A 19,123-nucleotide genomic window follows, 5' to 3' on the forward strand; every position below is an offset into this window, starting at 1 on the left:
GAGATTCTTGTACAGATGCCACCACAGTCGAGAACTGTAGTAGCTGGCATGGTGCTGGCATCTAAGTGCGCAGTTAAATGCACATTACTGGCCCTCTCGGCCCTGAATTTTCTTCTTTGGGCAGAGATTTCTCGCTTCTTGTTTAGTGCAAAAAAGCTTTCACAAGCACGATACAAATAAAAAAAAATTTTAATTTTACCATATTTAGCAAAGTTATAGATACGGTGCCAAGTGTCACCACCGGGTTTCAAAGGTTGCGAACCGGCACTTGATGTATTCTTAGAAAAACGTACAGGTATCATACATTTTATATTATCGGGGCTGAGAAAGTTGGATTTTATTTCCGTCAAGCGTTATTTTGGCTCAGGTAATGTTGAAAGAAGGAAATATAACTGTACCAAAAAAAAAAAAAAAAGCTTATCACAGGTGCCGAGACCTCCTGTACCAAGTCGCACTTCACGCCGAGTACTCAATGTTCGTAGGCCAAGCTCCTTGAAGCAATCTTCACTTTCTTTTTCATCTATCGAACAGGTTTGGCACAAGAGTTCAATGAGTCTGTTTTTACTGGTGAATAACCCACATGCACCTGAATGTTCTATGGGGTTATATCACATTGTCAGGTAAATAACAGTCCCAAGCAAGTAAATATGCTGAAAAACTACAAAAGTGCCCTCTACACTTCTATAAAATGCTCCAAGACACGATGAATGAAACCGAATTGGCTACTCATAATATGAATTTCACAACTAGTGAGCCCTGCTGGCGTCAAATTCGCACACCGCAAAATGAGCTATTATGAGGGATGTTGCGAAAGTACGTTTCGTCATTTATTTTCACACGGGAAATATATCGCAAAAAAAGAAAAAGTACACCATGGCATCATGAACTATACACCTTGCACTATTTTTTCACATAGCCGCCACCGACGTTGAGGCATCTGTCGTAGTATGCAGTCAGTTTGAAGAAACCACTCTGGTAAAACTCGGTGCCCTGCAATGCAAGGAATTGTCGCACAACTTGCTCCACCTCGGTGTTGTTTTCTAAGCGACGTCCTGAAAGCGTGTCTTTCAATGCAGGGAACAGGTGCTCATTGATACCGGATAACAGCAAGCACTTTCGTTGGTGACCTTGCTGTCAGCACACATCCGTCTGCTACCGTGATTTGTACTCTAATAACCATGGGCATGCCTGTCTGCTGCTACTCTCTTCTTCGGCACTCTGCACATGCCTCATCCCTCTTACGCTGACAGTGCTTCCGTCGTTGAGCCAGCAACGGGTGGAGATTCTTATGGCGATTGTTTGTTTCAACTGGTGTACCATCTTCTTTTTTAAAAAAAAATGACAACTTACTTTCAGAATGTACCTCGTATATGAGTCGTAAAAATCACTTTTTTCAAATTCTTTTTTGAGCTGCTATTCCAACATATTTTTATTGTACAATAAAATTTTGAAGCCAGATGCCCCAAATGTACGGTGCTGATGACGTCCTAAAGTGATAGGAACACTGTTACTGCTACTACTATTATCTTAGTTTTCTTTTTCCGCAGAAGAATGGTTGTCTTGCTCCATTTTACCTAAATTTCTGGAAATTGTCTCAAGACTATACTGGCTTCACATGGAAAGCATAACTTTTTCTATTTACTTGGTTTCATGAATTGTGTGGGATGGTTTCTGTCATTCACAATGGACACCACAAGGGCCGAAAGGGCTAGAGAACAGTCGGCTGCACGACTCTTTAGAAATAAAAAATCAGTTCTCTGTTAGCCTTGCATTGTCCAATGGCAATTAGCTATTTGCATGCGAAACACCTGCTTATTACAGTTTTTTTTTTTTTCAGAGCATTATATGTAGTGATTGTCCCAATGAGCTCCACAAAAATCTCTGCACATAGGCTATACAGAATCGAGTGTTTAGAACTGCACCCCAAGTAGCTACAACCTTATCAAAAACAGCGTGCACTGCTCAAGGGCAGCAGCCGTTCTGTTTGTATTGTTTGGGTAAGATAATTTGAAACAATTCTCACATTTTGAAGCTAAATTTAACAGTTAACGGAAGAAACAGGCCAACATGGTGGAAATAATGAGTGTCAGGCATGTACAGCTGAAGGCCCTGACATGCCCTCATCTGCTAACACTTATAGCTTGTCTGAGCAGTGACAAATACTTGTCTGAGCAGCGTTATAAGTGTTTGTCACGTTTGCATACTTCAAAAAGAGTGTGCGCTTCTACCAAATATGCACTGCATGATTCACCAAAGCCCACAGGAAGACAGCTGAAGGATATGTGGTAGAACATTGGACGGGAATATCCAATAGTTTCGCCTAATGTTCTCATCTGCCACAGTAGTACCACGTCCTGTCAAATGGAGTTTGGACACTACATTCTGCTCATGTCATAGCTGTCTCTTAGCTTTACAATACATACAGATGACTTCATTTTCGGTCCATCAGCACAGGCACTTCAAGCTGCTATACATTCCAAGAATTTACAAATTTTGTCCACAGTGATGTCAAATTTAACATTTTCATGACAAATAACACCGAAGATATCCGTAGAGAAATTTCCACACAGAAAAATAAACTCCAGTGTACATCATGCACATATGACGTATACTAGATTATAAAGTGCAGTGGTGAATAGTGCTAAAAATGCCTATGCTGGCCACCTCTACAACCCACCTGTAACATAGTCGACAGGCGTAGGGACAAGCTTGCTTGTTCACACCCAATTTTTGTTCCTGTCTTGCTGAACCGATGCTTCTCACGGACGTTACTTTTGATCAGGAAATCTTGTACAATGCTGTGCGACGTAACACGATGGGCCTACAATTTCATGCAATACATGCTTCACAGTGCACACATGCAACAGTTTACCTCCACATTGTGGTGAGGCTAGCCGGGAAGACTACAAGTAGCACTGCTAGTAGTCATGCAACCATCTCAAGCTGCCCTGAAGAAATTTATGCGTGCCCTTCTTTGTATTGTCGACACTTGCTGCTCAAGGCTACCCGAGGCACTGCCCTCAGTCAATGAGCATTGGTATACTGTACAGAGTGTCTCTGGCAGACTCAGGTAGTCTGGCACAACAAATTAAAGAGGCATAACCAATGTGGCAAACGACTTTCAAGCATAAGCATTTGCTGTGGGTAAAGTAGGACAAATCATTGCACGCTCATTCCCGAACAGCAGCAACAACAATTAAACAATGAGAATTTTAAAGCAAGAGGTTGCATGAACGTAACAATGACCATAGACAGACTAACGAGCCTGTTTCCGCGTGTCGCCCACATTCGCTCCCAGAAAGCCTTGTCTGATGCCCACAACCACCACTTTCCCCCAAAGGAATGAGCCCTTTCATGAAAATATAAATTCTGCAACCACCTAGAAGTAATAGTACAACCCACAAAGGAAGAATTTGACAGTGGCTCAGATGAGAACTGGGAAGACTTGTTGGGCACAATACCAGAGGGTACATGAACTCTTTTCTTGAAACAGACAAAATTGGCAGGACTGTACTATTACCAAGGTAGGCAGTTGACGTTACATGAGATGCATGCTCGTGATGAATGAAACATTAAAAAAGCATGGCTAAGACACAATGCATCTACGCCGAAAACAGCAAATAGACATGTCTTGATGTGTAAGCATTCCAGTTCTCTCATATCGCTCGAAGCAGGAAGACTAGGGCATTGCTATACCAAGCGGAAGCAGTAGCAGAAGGCCTATACACTTCCATAGGACTGTCGCCCCAGCCAAAGAAATGAGACTCGACAAATTTAGCTTTTGTGCAAACCGGAAACTCAAAATTCGCTGTACAATGTCCCACAGGTGAAAAAGAAAATGTTTGACGTGCGCACATAAGGAACGAACTACACTTGTCCATAACATGATAAAGTTTCACTTTCTCCTCATCTGAATCGAGCTGTCAGAGACGACTTAATTGCAAGAGCAGAGAGTTTAAAAAAGTGATGCCAAGGACTGCGTGTCTGTTCCAAATTGCTAGAACCATGAATCAAAGGCCACCCTACTTAGGTGCCATAGCAGTGAATGACAGACAGTTTATGACTTTTTCAACATTTTTTTTTTCAGGCATATACAGCGACCCGCGTTTCTGCATTAACACATTTAGCAGAAAACTTCATACCTACCTGCTTCATTTTCAATGAAATTATGCAACAACATAGGATCCCCCCCATCCCCCCATTTTGGTATGCTTTGTGCAGCAAATCCCATCGCATGTTTGCTTGCCTGGTTCATCCTGAAAGAAAAGACAAAACACTGCACACTTTGTTATTCGATAAGCGAGCAGCTGCAGAAACATTGATTGGTTTTGCCACCTATCAGACAACAAAATTTTGGAAAACCTAGGCAAGTGAAGATGCAAATTGTTTTTTGAATGATGTCCCCAAAAAGATGCAATCTATCTGCAATATGTCAAGTGCAGAAAAAGCAACAGTAAAGTGGGAAATATGCTTTTTAAAGTTGTTCTAGAAACACACAAGCTGTATGCACTGCAGTCCAAAGAGAGACATTATCACCAACCAAAAGAAAGCTTTCACACCATCATGCACATTTCTTTTTTTATCTCGTCAACCTCAGAGCTATCGACCGGTAAAGTGGCTGTGGCTCACACACTCGGAAGAGTATACAGCAATGGATGGCGAAGGAAATAGCGTCCTCTGGTATCAGTGCACATACAGGTCAACCCGCACCATCGGCTGCATGTCGGTCACCTGCAGAGCCTGATCCTTCTGGACTCGTCCCACAGTGGGCTCCTTCCAAGACAAGTTCGCATGCTATCTTTAACAGTACACCACATGCTCTGCACAAGACATCCACTGCACATGTCAGACACAGTATGATATGAAGTTACGTGCAATTCTGCAATGCATATAGCGCAAGAGTGTGCACATATACATGACAGGGAGCAAAAATTTTGATGCCCCAAGAGTCTCGGAAACAAGATGCTGAATCTCTCTCGCGGCCTGGACTTACAGGCTCGACAGATGCAATGCTTTCATAGCATGCGGCAGTAAGTGTGCTGGACTTTTCGTCTGTATCAGTCTACCCTATTGCAATTCCTTTTTGCGGCACCCATGGTATCTAATCGTTTGCCCCCCCCAACTGTACAAGGTCCATACAGGCGGCACCATGCAGATACGCTGAATGTCCAAACGTCAGAGCAGGAGCAGCACTGCAGACGTGAAACGGTGCAAGTCGTATCAGCAGGGTCGCCAGTCAGCGGGGGTGCAGCAGCAGGAAGTGCCCGCCATGGTTGTTGAATGGGCCCTGTTGCAGTCATTCCGGTGACACGTCCGGGCTGTGGATCATCCGGAAGGCCTGTGAATGTGCACACACAAAAAAGAACACAAGCAAGCAGGTGATTATATATATATATACATACATACATACGTGATTATGATATTTGACACAGGCTGAATGGACCATTTTAAACAGCCAACTGAAATGCTCTATCTGTGTGTTCATGTACACACGGTTAAAAGCCTTAGCTCAAGTAATAGACAGGGTGTCGCACATTGAGTCACCAAATTACTAAAGTAAAGTTTCACACTGGTCTCGCTCCTATTCCAGCATTTGTTATGTGATAACAATGCCCTAATGTCCTAGCACAATATAACGTCGCTTGTACAAAGCCTTCTTTTAACTTGTGAGTAATGTTACCTAACTGCAAAGTGCCTTTTGTGGAGCACTGCCGCCCAGGTTATTGTCCAATCCCCATGGTTACCCCTATGCCTTGAGGACACCTGGTGGCATTATCTCATCGAAGTGTCATGCCATATCTGCGGGGACACTCGGCTCTCTAATGTCCTCCGATGTTTTTTTTCGGACAGTGGCCACCTCAGTTACACGACACAAAACTCTGTTCTCTGGAACGCCACCAGATAATGGTGCTCTCTGCGCATCACGGACGGTGGAGAAATGGCAGAACCCATATGTTGTGTCCACAGTCATAGGCAGCGACTACAGGAGAGCTCCGGAGCCCAAGCCCCCTCCGAAGTTTTCTGGTAGGGGCATCCCTGCCCGCCCTTTTTCATTGAATCGCAAAAGCGCTCTCTTTCCCAAGCACACGTTCCATCACGTGAAGTCCAACCAACCCTAGCATTGAGCACATAGGCAGATAATGCCCATTAATATAAAGCCACTATCCTTTCCGGCTCACTGTTGCGTGCTTTCTTTAGCAGCCACAGTGTATGGGCCACTCACTCATATAGCTATTCAAATTTATACAGAACACAGTGATGCCAACAGTGAAAATTTACCTTGAGCAGAGTCTTTCAATGCTTTTCTGACCACGAAATTCTGCCCACAGTTTCATACAGGGACAGAAGCTGCCTCTAGGGTCGCTGCTGTTAGCGTGGGGGCATTCCGTGCCCACACGTATCGCGCTCGGCTGAAACTCCTGTACCGGTTCGAAGCAACTGCTTATCTTTCATCAAACAGCTAACATTCTACTCCACTCATATTTCGCCTTACTTACAATGCCGTTATTGCATGTGCGTGTGAAAAAGTTACTTTGCTTACCTTTGCAAGATAACAAGGCTACGACGGAGGCAGTCGTGCCGACGCAGCAATATTAAATGTATGCGTCGTTGCAGCGCTGTTCCTCATCTCAGGCAGAGGAGCATGAGATTATTTATTTAAGAATAGGTCGTTTGCTTGGGCTTGTGACACTGTGCAAGCCTAAGAAACTCGCCCACTACTCGCAAATTTAAGCCTCAGAGTGAGACTTGAAGCAGTGCCGATCACGCTAGCTATCTGCAATGAGACCGTCTACGCCACGGGAATTTGCTGCTGCGGCATTAAAAAACAGAAAAGCTACTAGATTTCCAGTGTTTACAGTTTATAAAAGCCAACTTTGCTCTGCTGCAACCTATCACAGAGAGTGCCAGCAACAATTCAAAGCGGGAAAACGAAGCTTTCGCAAGGCGACGCCAGTGTGTTGCGGTAATATACGCTGATCTCTAACCTAGCCTTAACTCCAAGTTTGCAACCACCGTCTGTTCATTTCCAACATGTAACCTTGACAAGTTCATGTTACGTAGGCATTGCATGAGAGAAAGTGCGTCTCATTTCACGTTCCGCAACTACGCAAGGCCACCCATGCAGCTCTAATTCTCGCATTGGTTGTTGCTTTCACAAATGTCTCTCTTTCTGGGACGAGTCCCGTTATCGCCTCCACTCCAATTTGGCATGCTTCATAATGACAATGTGTGTTGCTTGGACAGAGTACGCTTACATGGCATGAGATTGCGTAACAAAGACTGCACTGGGGAGACTTGATTAACTGAAACGAAGCAGTGTTTCATGTTACTATAATCTAAACAAAGATAAGCACAAGTGTTCACGAGCATGACGCTGCTGCACTGCCGATTTATTCAGAATGTGAACCGCATAACATGGGGCAAAATATCCCAAAACATGTCAAGCTGAGGAGACACTAATGCCCATTGCGTCACAAGCTTCAGCATAATGGCACATTTCATTACATATGTCCGTGAACATAACATTGTTGCGAAAAAAAAATTTACAGTAAACAAGGCAGGAATGCAAAATATATAATAGGATGGTTGGGTATCTCAAAAAACACCAAGCTACGAAGTAGTTCTAATGAAGTAGCTTAAAAATACAAGAATGAACATGGTTGACATAATAGTGAATGAAAAGAGGGAAATGCATTTTTTTACGATTATCTATAGCATTGCAAAAAAGCAGTGAAAAAAAAAAGAACTGCTGCTTGCTTGCATGGCTGAAACCGTTAAGGAAGCAATTCAGCACATCACTTTCTTGCCCCCACCGGCTGGGCATGTTGCGCGCTTACTTGCCCATGCAAGTTTGTTCTTTTCCCTTGTGAAGAAGTGCAGATGGCATCTGAGAAAAAAAGTGCACAATTTCTGTCGTAGTGCCTAGTACACCGGCAGCCTTTCGAACAGCCAAGGAATGGCGCCGGGCAAGGACACAGCGTCTCCTTTCACAATTAACTTATCGCTTCAAACAACATCCGTGGTGTCAAAATCTTTTTCGCACACTCTGACATGTTGAGAGTCGAAGGTAAAGCCGCCAGCTTCATGTCGCGGTATTGCACGTTTCCACTTCACTCATCGGCGTCACTAGGCAAACAAAATAAGAATACCTTTTCGCTTGTACCTCTGTATCCGAAGCGACAATGTGGTACAGATCAACAAATTATCTCTTGAAATGAGGAAAACCGTCTGCCGATGCCGCCGGACTACTTGGGCACCCAGCCGTAGAATAAAGAACCAACTGACGCAGCATGCAGCTTTCGTCTAGCCCCCACCATGCTCCCAGCGCCACCGCGTGGCAGCTGCGGCAACATAGGAAGCTCTCCCATAGCGTTACGGCCGAGTTTCACGACCAGAAAAGCATTGAAGGACTTTGCCTTGAGTGTCGATATATTTGCTATTGCAATAAAACAAGAAATACAAAACGTGAATCGAGCTCGCTTCTACCGCGCCTACGGACGTCACAATGTGCACCGGCAACAAACACAGCATGAGCACCAACGATAAAGTCAACAGTTGGCACGTCGCTTATCCTTCACCAGAACCCGTCTGAAGCTGAGAAGCAAGCGTATTTTCCGTCGTATAAGCACCAGCGAAAACATAACACTACGCACACGGGGACACAGCACTCAAGGCGTTACATGCATTTTTTCATTGATATGTATATGTGCGACTTAACATATCTCCTCAACGTGCTTAACTGAATCCGCTTGTCACATTGCTCATCCGAGAGACGCCAATCTCTTGGTGGTGCGAGGGGAGTTGGGCTAGGAAATTGAACTGTCTCCTACTATGAGGTCTTGTAGATACTCATACAAGGCCGTCACTTCAGTGAACAATTCTTCGATACCACAAGAAGTTGCTTCAAGTGCAACTCTTATTAAAGGTAATATATATTTATATATATATACATGTGGGGCTCGGAAAGCTGGAAAAATGAAAACTTTCTGCTTGTCCACAGTATTGCAGTATTCGAGATGAAAACAATGGAAGAAAGATACAATTAGGAGGCAACGTCACGTGACAATCCTGAAGCCCAGACATGAAATATATAAAAGAAATGCAGTCCCTTGTCATGTCATAGGCACGCAGTATCTTCTAGTCATGTCGCTTTGGTTGCATCTGCTGCAAAGGTTTCATGTCACCTTTTTTTCGGCGCAAAGGCAACGGGGCAAAATTCACACAAAAAATGTGCATCACAGTTCAAGGTGTGGTGCGGCCGATATGACAAACCTAAAGGACTGTGCGAAAAAGTTGGGCCGCGATCGGGCATTCTGTGAGTGCTTGAATGGAAGAGTGCTGGCAACTCTGCAATAGTGACAGTAAGCACAAGTGATGCCTTTGAAATCTCTGGTCTTGCACCAGGCACTACCAGATGATTTCCTTCTATACCAGAGCCTTCCTCCATACTTCACTGGACATTGCACGCAGCTACACAAAATCACTGACTGTATTTACTCGATTCTAAGCACTCCCTTTTTTCACGATCGCGATGCCCAAAGTGAGGGGGTGTGCTTAGATTTGAAAAATCTCGAATGACCCCCCCTTCCCTCCTTCTTTTCGCTGCGACATCACGTCGAGCCGGGTGCGAGAAATAACATTTTGTGTTGCAAACATTCAAAAGAAAAATTGGTGCAAACAGTGAACCCACGCTTGTGTCGAATGCTCGGTCACTATCACTGCCACTCGAGTTTGTCGCACCGCTTGAACCGCTGCTCTCGGTATCCCACAGCAGGTCATCTTCCGTTCCGTCGAAGTGGTTTGTGACCGAGCACTTCTTAAATGATTTGACCACAACGTACACTTGGACCTGCTTCCACGCGTCCGAAATCCACTTTGCGATGGTTGATGGGGACGCTTTCTGCAGCTTTCCCGTCAGCGTCTTGATTCGGTCAGGGTTTCGCACCCACTCTTCATACTCCTGTCAGAGATTGGCTCTAAACGGCTTGTTAAATGAAACTTCGAGGGGTTGCAGCACTGGCGTCATGCCACCCGGAATCACAACCAAGTCGCTATTGATGTTCCGAAGCTTGGTCTTTACCTCCGGGGTCAGATGGCTGCGAAACGCGCGCGGCGTACTCGCGCCGCGGACGCCATGCCAGCTCGGGACTCCAACGGCTCTGGCTTCATGACAGAGTGAGCAAGCGTGCTTAGCGGCCTTGGCTATGCGCTCTTCCTAACAAATAGGGGGGTGCTTAGATACGCATGCAACCTTTTTCCCGATTTTTTTTTGCGGAAATAGAAGAATCGCGAAAATACGGTATTCCTTCCTCCATAACCGACAGCAGGTGTAATTTTATAAAATTTGCCACGACCCAAACAATACCTTAAAATGGATCAGCAACCATGGAGGACCCAGTTTCCCCACGCAGGACTGACTTCCCAGCAGCCCCTGGTAGAAGGGGCAGTGTCAGGGGAGGTCAGCTTGGGCTGAGGCTAGCTGCCTGACCTCACACTGACTACTACCTTCTTTTATTCTGCTCCTCCATGTCGAAAATATGTTTTGTTATTTTTGCATGCTTTTGCGTGGCCAGGTCATGCCACGCTATTCCACTAAAAGACATGTTTTTTGCCGCAATTGAACACACACAAAAGGAAGACACATAAAGACAACACGGGCGGCACCAACTAGGCCAACAAGCAGTTCTGTTATTCCAAGGGTGCTGCCTTGTCAGTGGCAGCGTAGGCATTTGCTGCCACGTCTCGTTTCTCACTTGGGAGAAACTTGTTTTGGAATTCTAGTTTAAAACGAGTGCATTTAGTACTTATTTCTCTTACTGCGGCAAACTGTGCAGGCTAATACAGCTAGGGGTGGACTGCACCGGCACCGGTGCCGTCTTGGAGGCCATGAGCTGATAAAGTCAAGGCGGGACAGCAAGGTTCGCTGGCCTCCTCGTCCACACAGTGGAGCCAGAGGCGGCGAGCCAGCTGAATGGGCAATGTACCGTGGTGTGTTTCACATGCTGTTTGACAACAAAGGACTTTGCTAACATTGCGGCATAGTAGCTGTTCTCAATTTGCATTAATGTTTTGCCGGTTTCAGAACAACATAATTGAAGAAAGCGTAAAGCAGAAGGAGACAACACATTGGAACAGAAGGCAGCTTTTGTAAAGGGAAGTGTCACATCAGATGCTGAGAAGCCCCGTGTTGCAATTCGCCAAAGATTCTCTTGCTGTTTTATTAAAAGGTAATCGCAGATGCGACTGTGTAGTGGTTTGGTGGCCCGCAATGCTGTCGTCATGTTCTTTGCATGTGTGAAGTTGTGTACCCTATCGGGCATATAATGCAGTGAAGGGGGAATAAGGAATTTAATGAAGCAATTGATATAACAAAGTAGCTATGGCTCTTCCTTTAATTCCTTTATAGCGAGGTCTAAATATTATAGTACAGACTACTTGCCTGCATAGAGGGGTATTTACTGGGGGAGGGCAGTATGCACAATATTCCCCCCACCCAACAGTAAAAAGTGGAGCGGCAAGGTGTGCCATTTGACTAGCACCCCCTTCACCCCCCCAATATTGAAAGCGGGTACTCTTCGCTGCAGGCTGGGAAATCAACAAAACAATTTGTTTTTCTAAATATACGGTGCCCATTATGAAAGTAATGCGCATTATTTTATTATGACGCGGCAGTAAAACAGGTCAGGAAATGTGGCGAGGGTTCTGCCCTACACATGCCACATTTGCGGTACACGGGATAGTGATCGAGGATCTGCAAATGCGCAAGGTCTGCACGAAGCTTGTGCTGAAAGTGTTGACGGATGATCAGAAAGAACTTCGATTTTTGCGCTGTCAAGAACTGTTGGAATTGATTCAAAATGAGCCAGACTTTATTAACTCTGTCTTAAGATGAATCCTGGATGTTCAATTACGATCCAGAATCAAAAAGACAGAGCAGCGAGTGGCACACAAAATCATCCCCCACCCCAAGAAAGTGCGAATGAGCAAGTCTCACATCAAAATGATGCTCACTGTCTTCTTTGACTCCCGAGGAATTATCTATTTTGAGTTTGTACAGCAGGGAGAAACCGTCAACTCAGCCTTTTACCTGGAGGTGCTAAATAGATTGAAACACCAGGTTGCGCGCGTGAGGGCTGACATCAAAAACATGGTCAAGCTCCACCACGACAATGCCCCCAGCCACACTTCCTTCATCGTTACCAACTTCCTGGCCCAGAGCAACACCCCGGTGTTACCCCATTTTCCTTACAGTCCCGACTTGGCTTCGTGCGAAGTTTTTTTTGTTTCCCTGACTGAAGAGAGGGCTGAAAGGAAAGCATTGGGAGACTATGGAAAACATCCAAAAGCATGTTATAGCGTTCCTGAGAGACATTCCCATTAAGGACTTTCAGGATGCCTTCCAGGCGTGGCAGACACGTCTCCGCAAGTGTGCCGATGCAGGGGGAGAGTATTTTGAAGAATTTTAATCATTTGTACATGTCTGGTCAATAAATCTATTTTTCCCAGAAAATGTGTATTACTGTCATAATGGATCCTGTATTGCAAAAGTAAGTATAGCTTTTCTTTTTTACATATCCCCTGCTTGGGCAATGAGGATTGTCTTTCGTGCCTTGCCACAGCATGATTTAGCGGATGATATGTGGGATGCACATTCAAGCACAAGGTGGAGGAAGAGACTCGGGACGGGAGTACCCCCAATGCACGCTTGACGTACACAGTCCTGAACAGCCGGTGATTTGCTAATTGCAAACTAACAGCGAAATTCGGCCTTTGCATAATGAACGCATCCGCATCGACCCGGCGGAGTTCCGGCATCCTTCGTGTACCTTTGAAAGTTGTCAGACCGCACCACCTCAACGCCTTGCTCCCGGGTACAGCCAGCCCCAGGCCCCATTTTATGACTATCCTGTGTACTGCAAGCCACCTATTTGCTTTAGCTGTGGTATCCGTGGACATATCGCCAGGTATTGTCGCTGACGGCAGCAACAAGTTTCGGGCATACCCGATTATCATACTGGAGGCCAAGACAGCGCACCGTGGCAGACCGCTTTGCCCCTTCGACGACAACCGCATGTACCTGCATCCCAGCGTGAGTCTCCAGCTTCCGACTGCAGTCTTACTCCTCCTCCGACCAGCTATTGTCGCTTGCCATTACCTCACCGTCGCTCACTTTCACCACCATCCCAGCTGGGAAACTAGCTGGTGCGAGCGATAGAGGTGAGGTCACGGGACGGTCGAGTAGTCTTCTGCCTGTCGCCATGCGCAAAAACAAAGTGTGAGTCTGTGTTGATGGTTTAAATACTGATGCCTTGTCGATACCAGTGCTACAGTTTCTGTAACGAGTGTTTTGTTTAGAAATCGTCTAGGACACAAAGTGATGCTCGCGTGTGACCAAAAGATTACTTTTCGTGGAGTTGGGGGTGAGCCGCTGCGGCCCGTTGGAATTTGCTGTGCTATAGTGAGTGTGGGTCTAAAGATTTTCCAACCGAATTTGTTTTTTTGGAACACACCACTCGCAGCATCCTTCTTGGGATTGACTTTCTTGGTGAATGTGGTGCAATGTTAGATTGTGGGGTTGGTGAAATTTTTCTTCGAAGTCACGTAATAACACCCATACCAGCAGTATCTAGCGTGGACAAGCAGAGTATTTTCTGTGTCTCACGATGTCCTTTTACCGACTCAGACTGCGGCATTTGTTCCAGTGACTTCCATGCATTGCCCTCCGCATCGCTGCCATGGTTTAATTGAGCCGTACTCCCATACAAAGTTGACGAAAAGTGTACTGGTTCCTCGATCCAATATAGAATACGTAGATGGTCATGCTCATGTGTGGACGGTGAACGCGTCTTTGGAGCAAGTTTTACTGCTGACAGGACTCAAGCTGGCCAACTTTGACTCAGAAGCGACCGCCAGTAATGACACCATTGACGCTTCCACCAACACGAGGGCAGCAAATTCTGACTACTCTATAAAATTTTACCGCAAGACGAACAAGTCGCTATCCTCTTCAGAGCGGAAAGAATTGCAAAAGGTGCTCGTCCACTGTGCGCCAGTTTTTGATTTCACGCAAGATGAGCGTTCAATTTCGCTTTCTGACTCGCAAACGCAACACCGCATAAACACGGGCCAAGCGACGCCTATTTGCCAGAAGCCGTACCGAATCTCTCCCGCAGAACGAAAAGTAATTGCTAAGCAAGTTCAAGAAATACTGGGGAAAGGCATTGTCCAGGAGTCTTGCAGTTCCTGGGCAGCTCCAGTGATACTAGTTAAGAAAAAGGACAATTCTTGGAGATTTTGTGTTGATTATTGGAAACTTAACGCAGCCACAAAGAAGGATGTATACCCTCCGCCACGCATCGACGATGCTATCGATTGCCTTCGTGCAGCCTCCTACTTCTCCTTCGTTGACTTACGATCGGGATCGGGATACTGGCAAATACAGATGCACCCAACAGATAAAGAGAAAACTGCCTTTGTGACGCCAGACGGTCTCTTCGAGTTTAATGTCATGCCTTTTGGTTCATGCAACGCGCCAGCAACTTTTGAAAGGTTTATGGACACAGTGCTGTGCGGATTAAAATGGGAGATGTGCATTTGCTACCTCGATGATGTAATAATTTTCAGCAAAATACTTGAGGAGCCCAATCAGTGACTTGGCGTCGCACTGGATCGTATACAATACGCTGGACTGGTTTTCAACTCGAAGAAGTGTCACTTCGGTGAGCCCCAGACTCTCGTGCTCGGTTTTCTCGTTGACAAAGATGGCATTCGACCTAACCAGGAAAAAATTGCTGCAGTGCGCGTTTTTAGCCAACCAAAGACAGCGAAAAACCTCTGCAGTTTCCTTGGCTTGTGTTCGTACTTGCGTCGGTTTATTAAGAACTTTGCCCAACTTGCTCACTCACTCACGTGCCTCCTTCACAAAGACAATCCCTACGTATGGCGAGGACGCGTTCCATCAGCTGAAGTACCTACTAACTTCTGGGCCTGTCTTCCATCATTTCGATACCGAAGCCATGACTGACCTACACACTGACACTAGCAGTGTGGGCGTTGGGGCCATCCTCGTTCAACTTCATCATGGGTGCCAGCATGTCGTTGCGTAAGCAAGTTGGACACTGATGAGAGCAGAGCGAAATTACACTGTCACCGAACTGGAATGCCTGGCAGTAGTCTTCGCCATCCAGTACTTTCAGCCATATCGGTATGGTCGCCATTTCAAGATAGAGCCGGATCATCATTCTCTTTGCTGGCTTGTTGGACTGCGGGATCCTTCTGGATGGCTGGCCTATTGGGCGTTACGCCTTCAAGAATACACCTGTTCTGTCGGCTACAAGAGCAGCTGGTGTCTTACCGATGCTGACTGTTTGTCTCATCTCTTGTCGCCACACTCCACCGCTAACAATTACGACTTCGACGACTATCTTGCCAGCATTACCGCGTTTCCTGACCTCAGCACCTTTAAATGTGAAAAACTTCGTAATCCTACACTCATATCCCCATTGGAGGCTGCCTGCTTGTCAAGTCAGACAACGCCCTTCACGCAGTGTGACAGTCTGCTTTACAAAAATTACTCTGCCGAAGGCGCTTCCTTGCTTCTAGTCGTTCCCGAACGCCTACGTACTGCTATTCTTCGCACCATGCAGGCTTACAGCGCATTGGGGCACCTTGGCTTCGCTCGCACGCTTCATCGAATACGCCAGCGCTTTTACTGGCCGAAGCTATGGAAGAGCACAAGACAGTACACTGCAAGTTGCCCAGGTTGCCAATGTCATAAGAAGCCAGCGACACTTCCTGCAGGCTTTTTGCAACCAGTGAAAGCACCTACCTCACCATTCAAAAAAGTTGGTATCGATTTGCTCGGTCCTTTCCCAAGAGCTCTACTAGCCGTTGCTGGATTATTGCTTGCGTCGACTACTTGACGCGCTATACAGAGACTGCGGCGCTCACCTCTGCTACCACCGCCGATGTGTCGTGCTTTCTGCTTCATTCTGTCATCCTGCGCCACGGTGCTCCACGTGTTGTTATAAGTGACCATGGACGGCAATTCATCGCCGACGTTGTTGAAAAACTGCTGCGCCTTTGTAGTTCTACTTGTCGCCATTTAACGTCGTACCGCCCACAAACAAATAGCCTCGCTGAACGCACGAATTGTACGCTTACCATGTTGTCTCTGTACGTCTCAGCCGATCACTGCCCTTTGTCACGTACACATACAATACAGCCAAGCACAAAGTAACTTGGTATGTGCTTTTCTATCCGTTCTACGCTCGCAGTCCCCAAATGTTCTTGGACACAATTTTGCCACTCAACTGAACAAAGACACATCCATTCTGCAGACCTTGTGCCATGCCGAAGAAGCGTGTCGGCTTGTTCGCTTAAAAACGCTCTCTTCGCAAGTTTCAACCAAGGCATGCTATGACACCAGGCATAGACATGTCACTTTCGCTCCTGGCGATCATGTTTTACTGTGGACGCCTTCTATGGAAGAAAGGCTTGTATCGCAAGTTCATCTCAACACACAGTGGTCCATTCGTGATACTCAGCCGACTAAGTGACGTCAACTACGTCATCGCCAAACTGGCCGCCAATAATCGCCGGTAGTGGAAGACTCAAGTGGTTCATGTGGCCCACTTGAAGCACTACCATCATAGGGTTCCCGAATCAAGAACTATTAATTATGTAGTTACCTAACTCACTCAACAAGCTTCGTCTGTGCCGGAAGAAACTGTTACGCTGTGCGGCAGAGCCAAAGAAGAGGAGATTGAAGAACCGTGCGCGGTGTAGAAAATGCCTGACTGCCTGCGATCTTGTCTCTATGCCCCCTCGATCACCTTGTAAATAAATCCATCTCATCCGTAAGTGTATATATTGTCACGTGGTGGTGACGTAGAAGAACACAGTAGCAATACTGTGAACGAGAAGACTAACTTTTATTGGGCGAACTTGTGCCCACAAAACAGGCTACACTTATAGCACAACGAAAGCGGCGAACACAGTCGGCGATCGTCGGAAATCTGATCAGCGGGTCAAGCGCGTCGGCTTTTATACAACAGTCGTCGAATGTTCCAGACTAATCGTTGGGACCCGCATGCCTTCCACAAAGTTCTACAACATTCGAGTCACGCGATGAAATCAGATAATACAAGGCTCGGCGACAACAGACTGCGGATAGAAGCATCGATAACTTTCCAGAAACTTCGGTACATGCAAGCGCGTCCCGCGCTGTGCGATAAGACTTGTTAGGCGGCGAAACGGGTTCGCCCGATAAATATAAGTACACGTGTCAATACCCCCCTCTTAAAAAGCATCGTCCCGATGCTACAAATATAAGAGAGCGAAACACAAAAGGACACTTATTAAACATAATTAACAAAACAACGAAAAGAAATCAAGTCCAAAGGTCAGTTACGCGAAGTCCCAAAGTTCGTCAACGCTCGTGGTACGGCTTGAGTCGCACAACGTGGACAATTTCAGGTCGTGAGCGGCGCCGCTGTGACAGCGAAATGCCGTCTGGCACGACCTCATAGTCCAGTGCGCCAATACGTCGGATGATCTTGTACGGTCCGAAATAGCGACGCAAGAGCTTCTCGCTCAGTCCTCGTCGGCGTATAGGGGTCCAAACCCAAACACGGTCACCGGGCTGGTACTCGACAAAGCGTCGTCGGAGGTTGTAGTGTCGGCTGTCGGTCCTCTGCTGGCTCTTGATTCGCAGGCGGGCGAGCTGTCGGGCTTCTTCGGCGCGCTGGAGGTAGCTAGCGACGTCAACATTCTCTTCGTCAGTTACGTGCGGCAGCATGGCGTCAAGCGTCGTCGTCGGGTTCCTGCCGTAAACCAGCTTAAACGGCGTGATCTGCGTTGTTTCTTGCACCGCCGTGTTGTACGCAAAGGTTACGTACGGCAGGACCGCGTCCCACGTCTTGTGTTCGACGTCGACGTACATTGCTAGCATGTCGGCGAGGGTCTTGTTCAGGCGCTCCGTGAGACCATTCGTCTGCGGATGGTAGGCAGTTGTCCTCCTGTGGCTTGTCTGGCTGTACTGCAGAATGGCTTGGGTGAGCTCTGCTGTAAAAGCCGTTCCTCTGTCGGTGATGAGGACTTCTGGGGCACCATGTCGCAGCAGGATGTTCTCGACGAAAAATTTCGCCACTTCGGCTGCGCTGCCTTTTGGTAGAGCTTTAGTTTCAGCAAAGCGGGTGAGATAGTCCGTCGCCACGACGATCCACTTATTCCCGGATGTTGATATCGGAAACGGCCCCAACAAATCCATCCCAATCTGCTGGAATGGTCGGCGAGGAGGTTCGGTCGGCTGTAGTAATCCTGCTGGCCTTGTCGGTGGTGTCTTGCGTCGTTGACAGTCTCGGCATGTCTTGACGTAACGGGCGACGTCGGCGGTCAGATGCGGCCAGTAATACCTTTCCTGTATTCTCGACAGCGTCCGGGAGAATCCGAGGTGCCCAGCGGTTGGATCGTCGTGTAGGGCGTGCAGTATTTCTGGACGCAGCGCTGACAGTACAACAAGAAGGTAGCTGGCGCGGACTGGTGAGAAGTTCTTCTTCACGAGCAGGTTGTTTTGCAGCGTGAACGACGACAACCCGCGCTTAAATGCCCTAGGGACAACGTCGGTGTTTCCTTCCAAATACTCGACGAGGCCTTTTAGCTCCGGGTCTGCTCGTTGCTGTTTAGTGAAGTCTTCCGCGCTTATTATCCCAAGGAAGGCGTCGTCGTCCTCGTCGTCCTGCGGCGGGGGATCGGTGGGGGCGCGCGATAAGCAGTCGGCGTCGGAGTGTTTTCTTCCGGACTTGTATATTACCGTGACGTCATATTCTCGTAGTCTGAGGCTCCACCGCGCCAGCCGTCCTGAAGGGTCCTTTAAGTTAGCTAGCCAACACAATGCATGATGGTCACTGACGACTTTGAATGGCCTGCCATAGAGGTAAGGGCGGAATTTAGCTATAGCCCAAATGATGGCGAGGCATTCCTTTTCAGTCGTAGAATAGTTGCTTTCCGCTTTTGACAGCGACCGGCTAGCATACGATATCACCCTTTCAAGTCCTTCTTTCCTCTGGACTAGGACTGCACCGAGGCCTAGGCTACTGGCGTCAGTGTGGATTTCGGTATC

The 19,123-nt window shown here is 46.9% G+C and overlaps 1 protein-coding gene across 2 annotated transcripts in view; it reads right to left on the reverse strand.

Annotated features, from left to right (window-relative positions):
- Window positions 1-793: 793 nt before the first annotated feature.
- Window positions 794-19,123, reverse strand: part of LOC126524672 (zinc finger FYVE domain-containing protein 21-like) — a 76,739-nt gene continuing 58,409 nt past the window's right edge. For both annotated transcript variants that reach the window (XM_050172975.3, XM_050172974.3), the window contains exon 6: window positions 794-5,338. In XM_050172975.3, the coding sequence (XP_050028932.1) occupies window positions 5,297-5,338 (42 nt within the window). In that variant the 3' untranslated portion in view covers window positions 794-5,296. The remainder of the gene's footprint in view (window positions 5,339-19,123) is intronic.

The sequence above is a fragment of the Dermacentor andersoni genome, chromosome 3 (assembly GCF_023375885.2).
Source record: "Dermacentor andersoni chromosome 3, qqDerAnde1_hic_scaffold, whole genome shotgun sequence".
NCBI lineage: Eukaryota > Metazoa > Arthropoda > Arachnida > Ixodida > Ixodidae > Dermacentor > Dermacentor andersoni.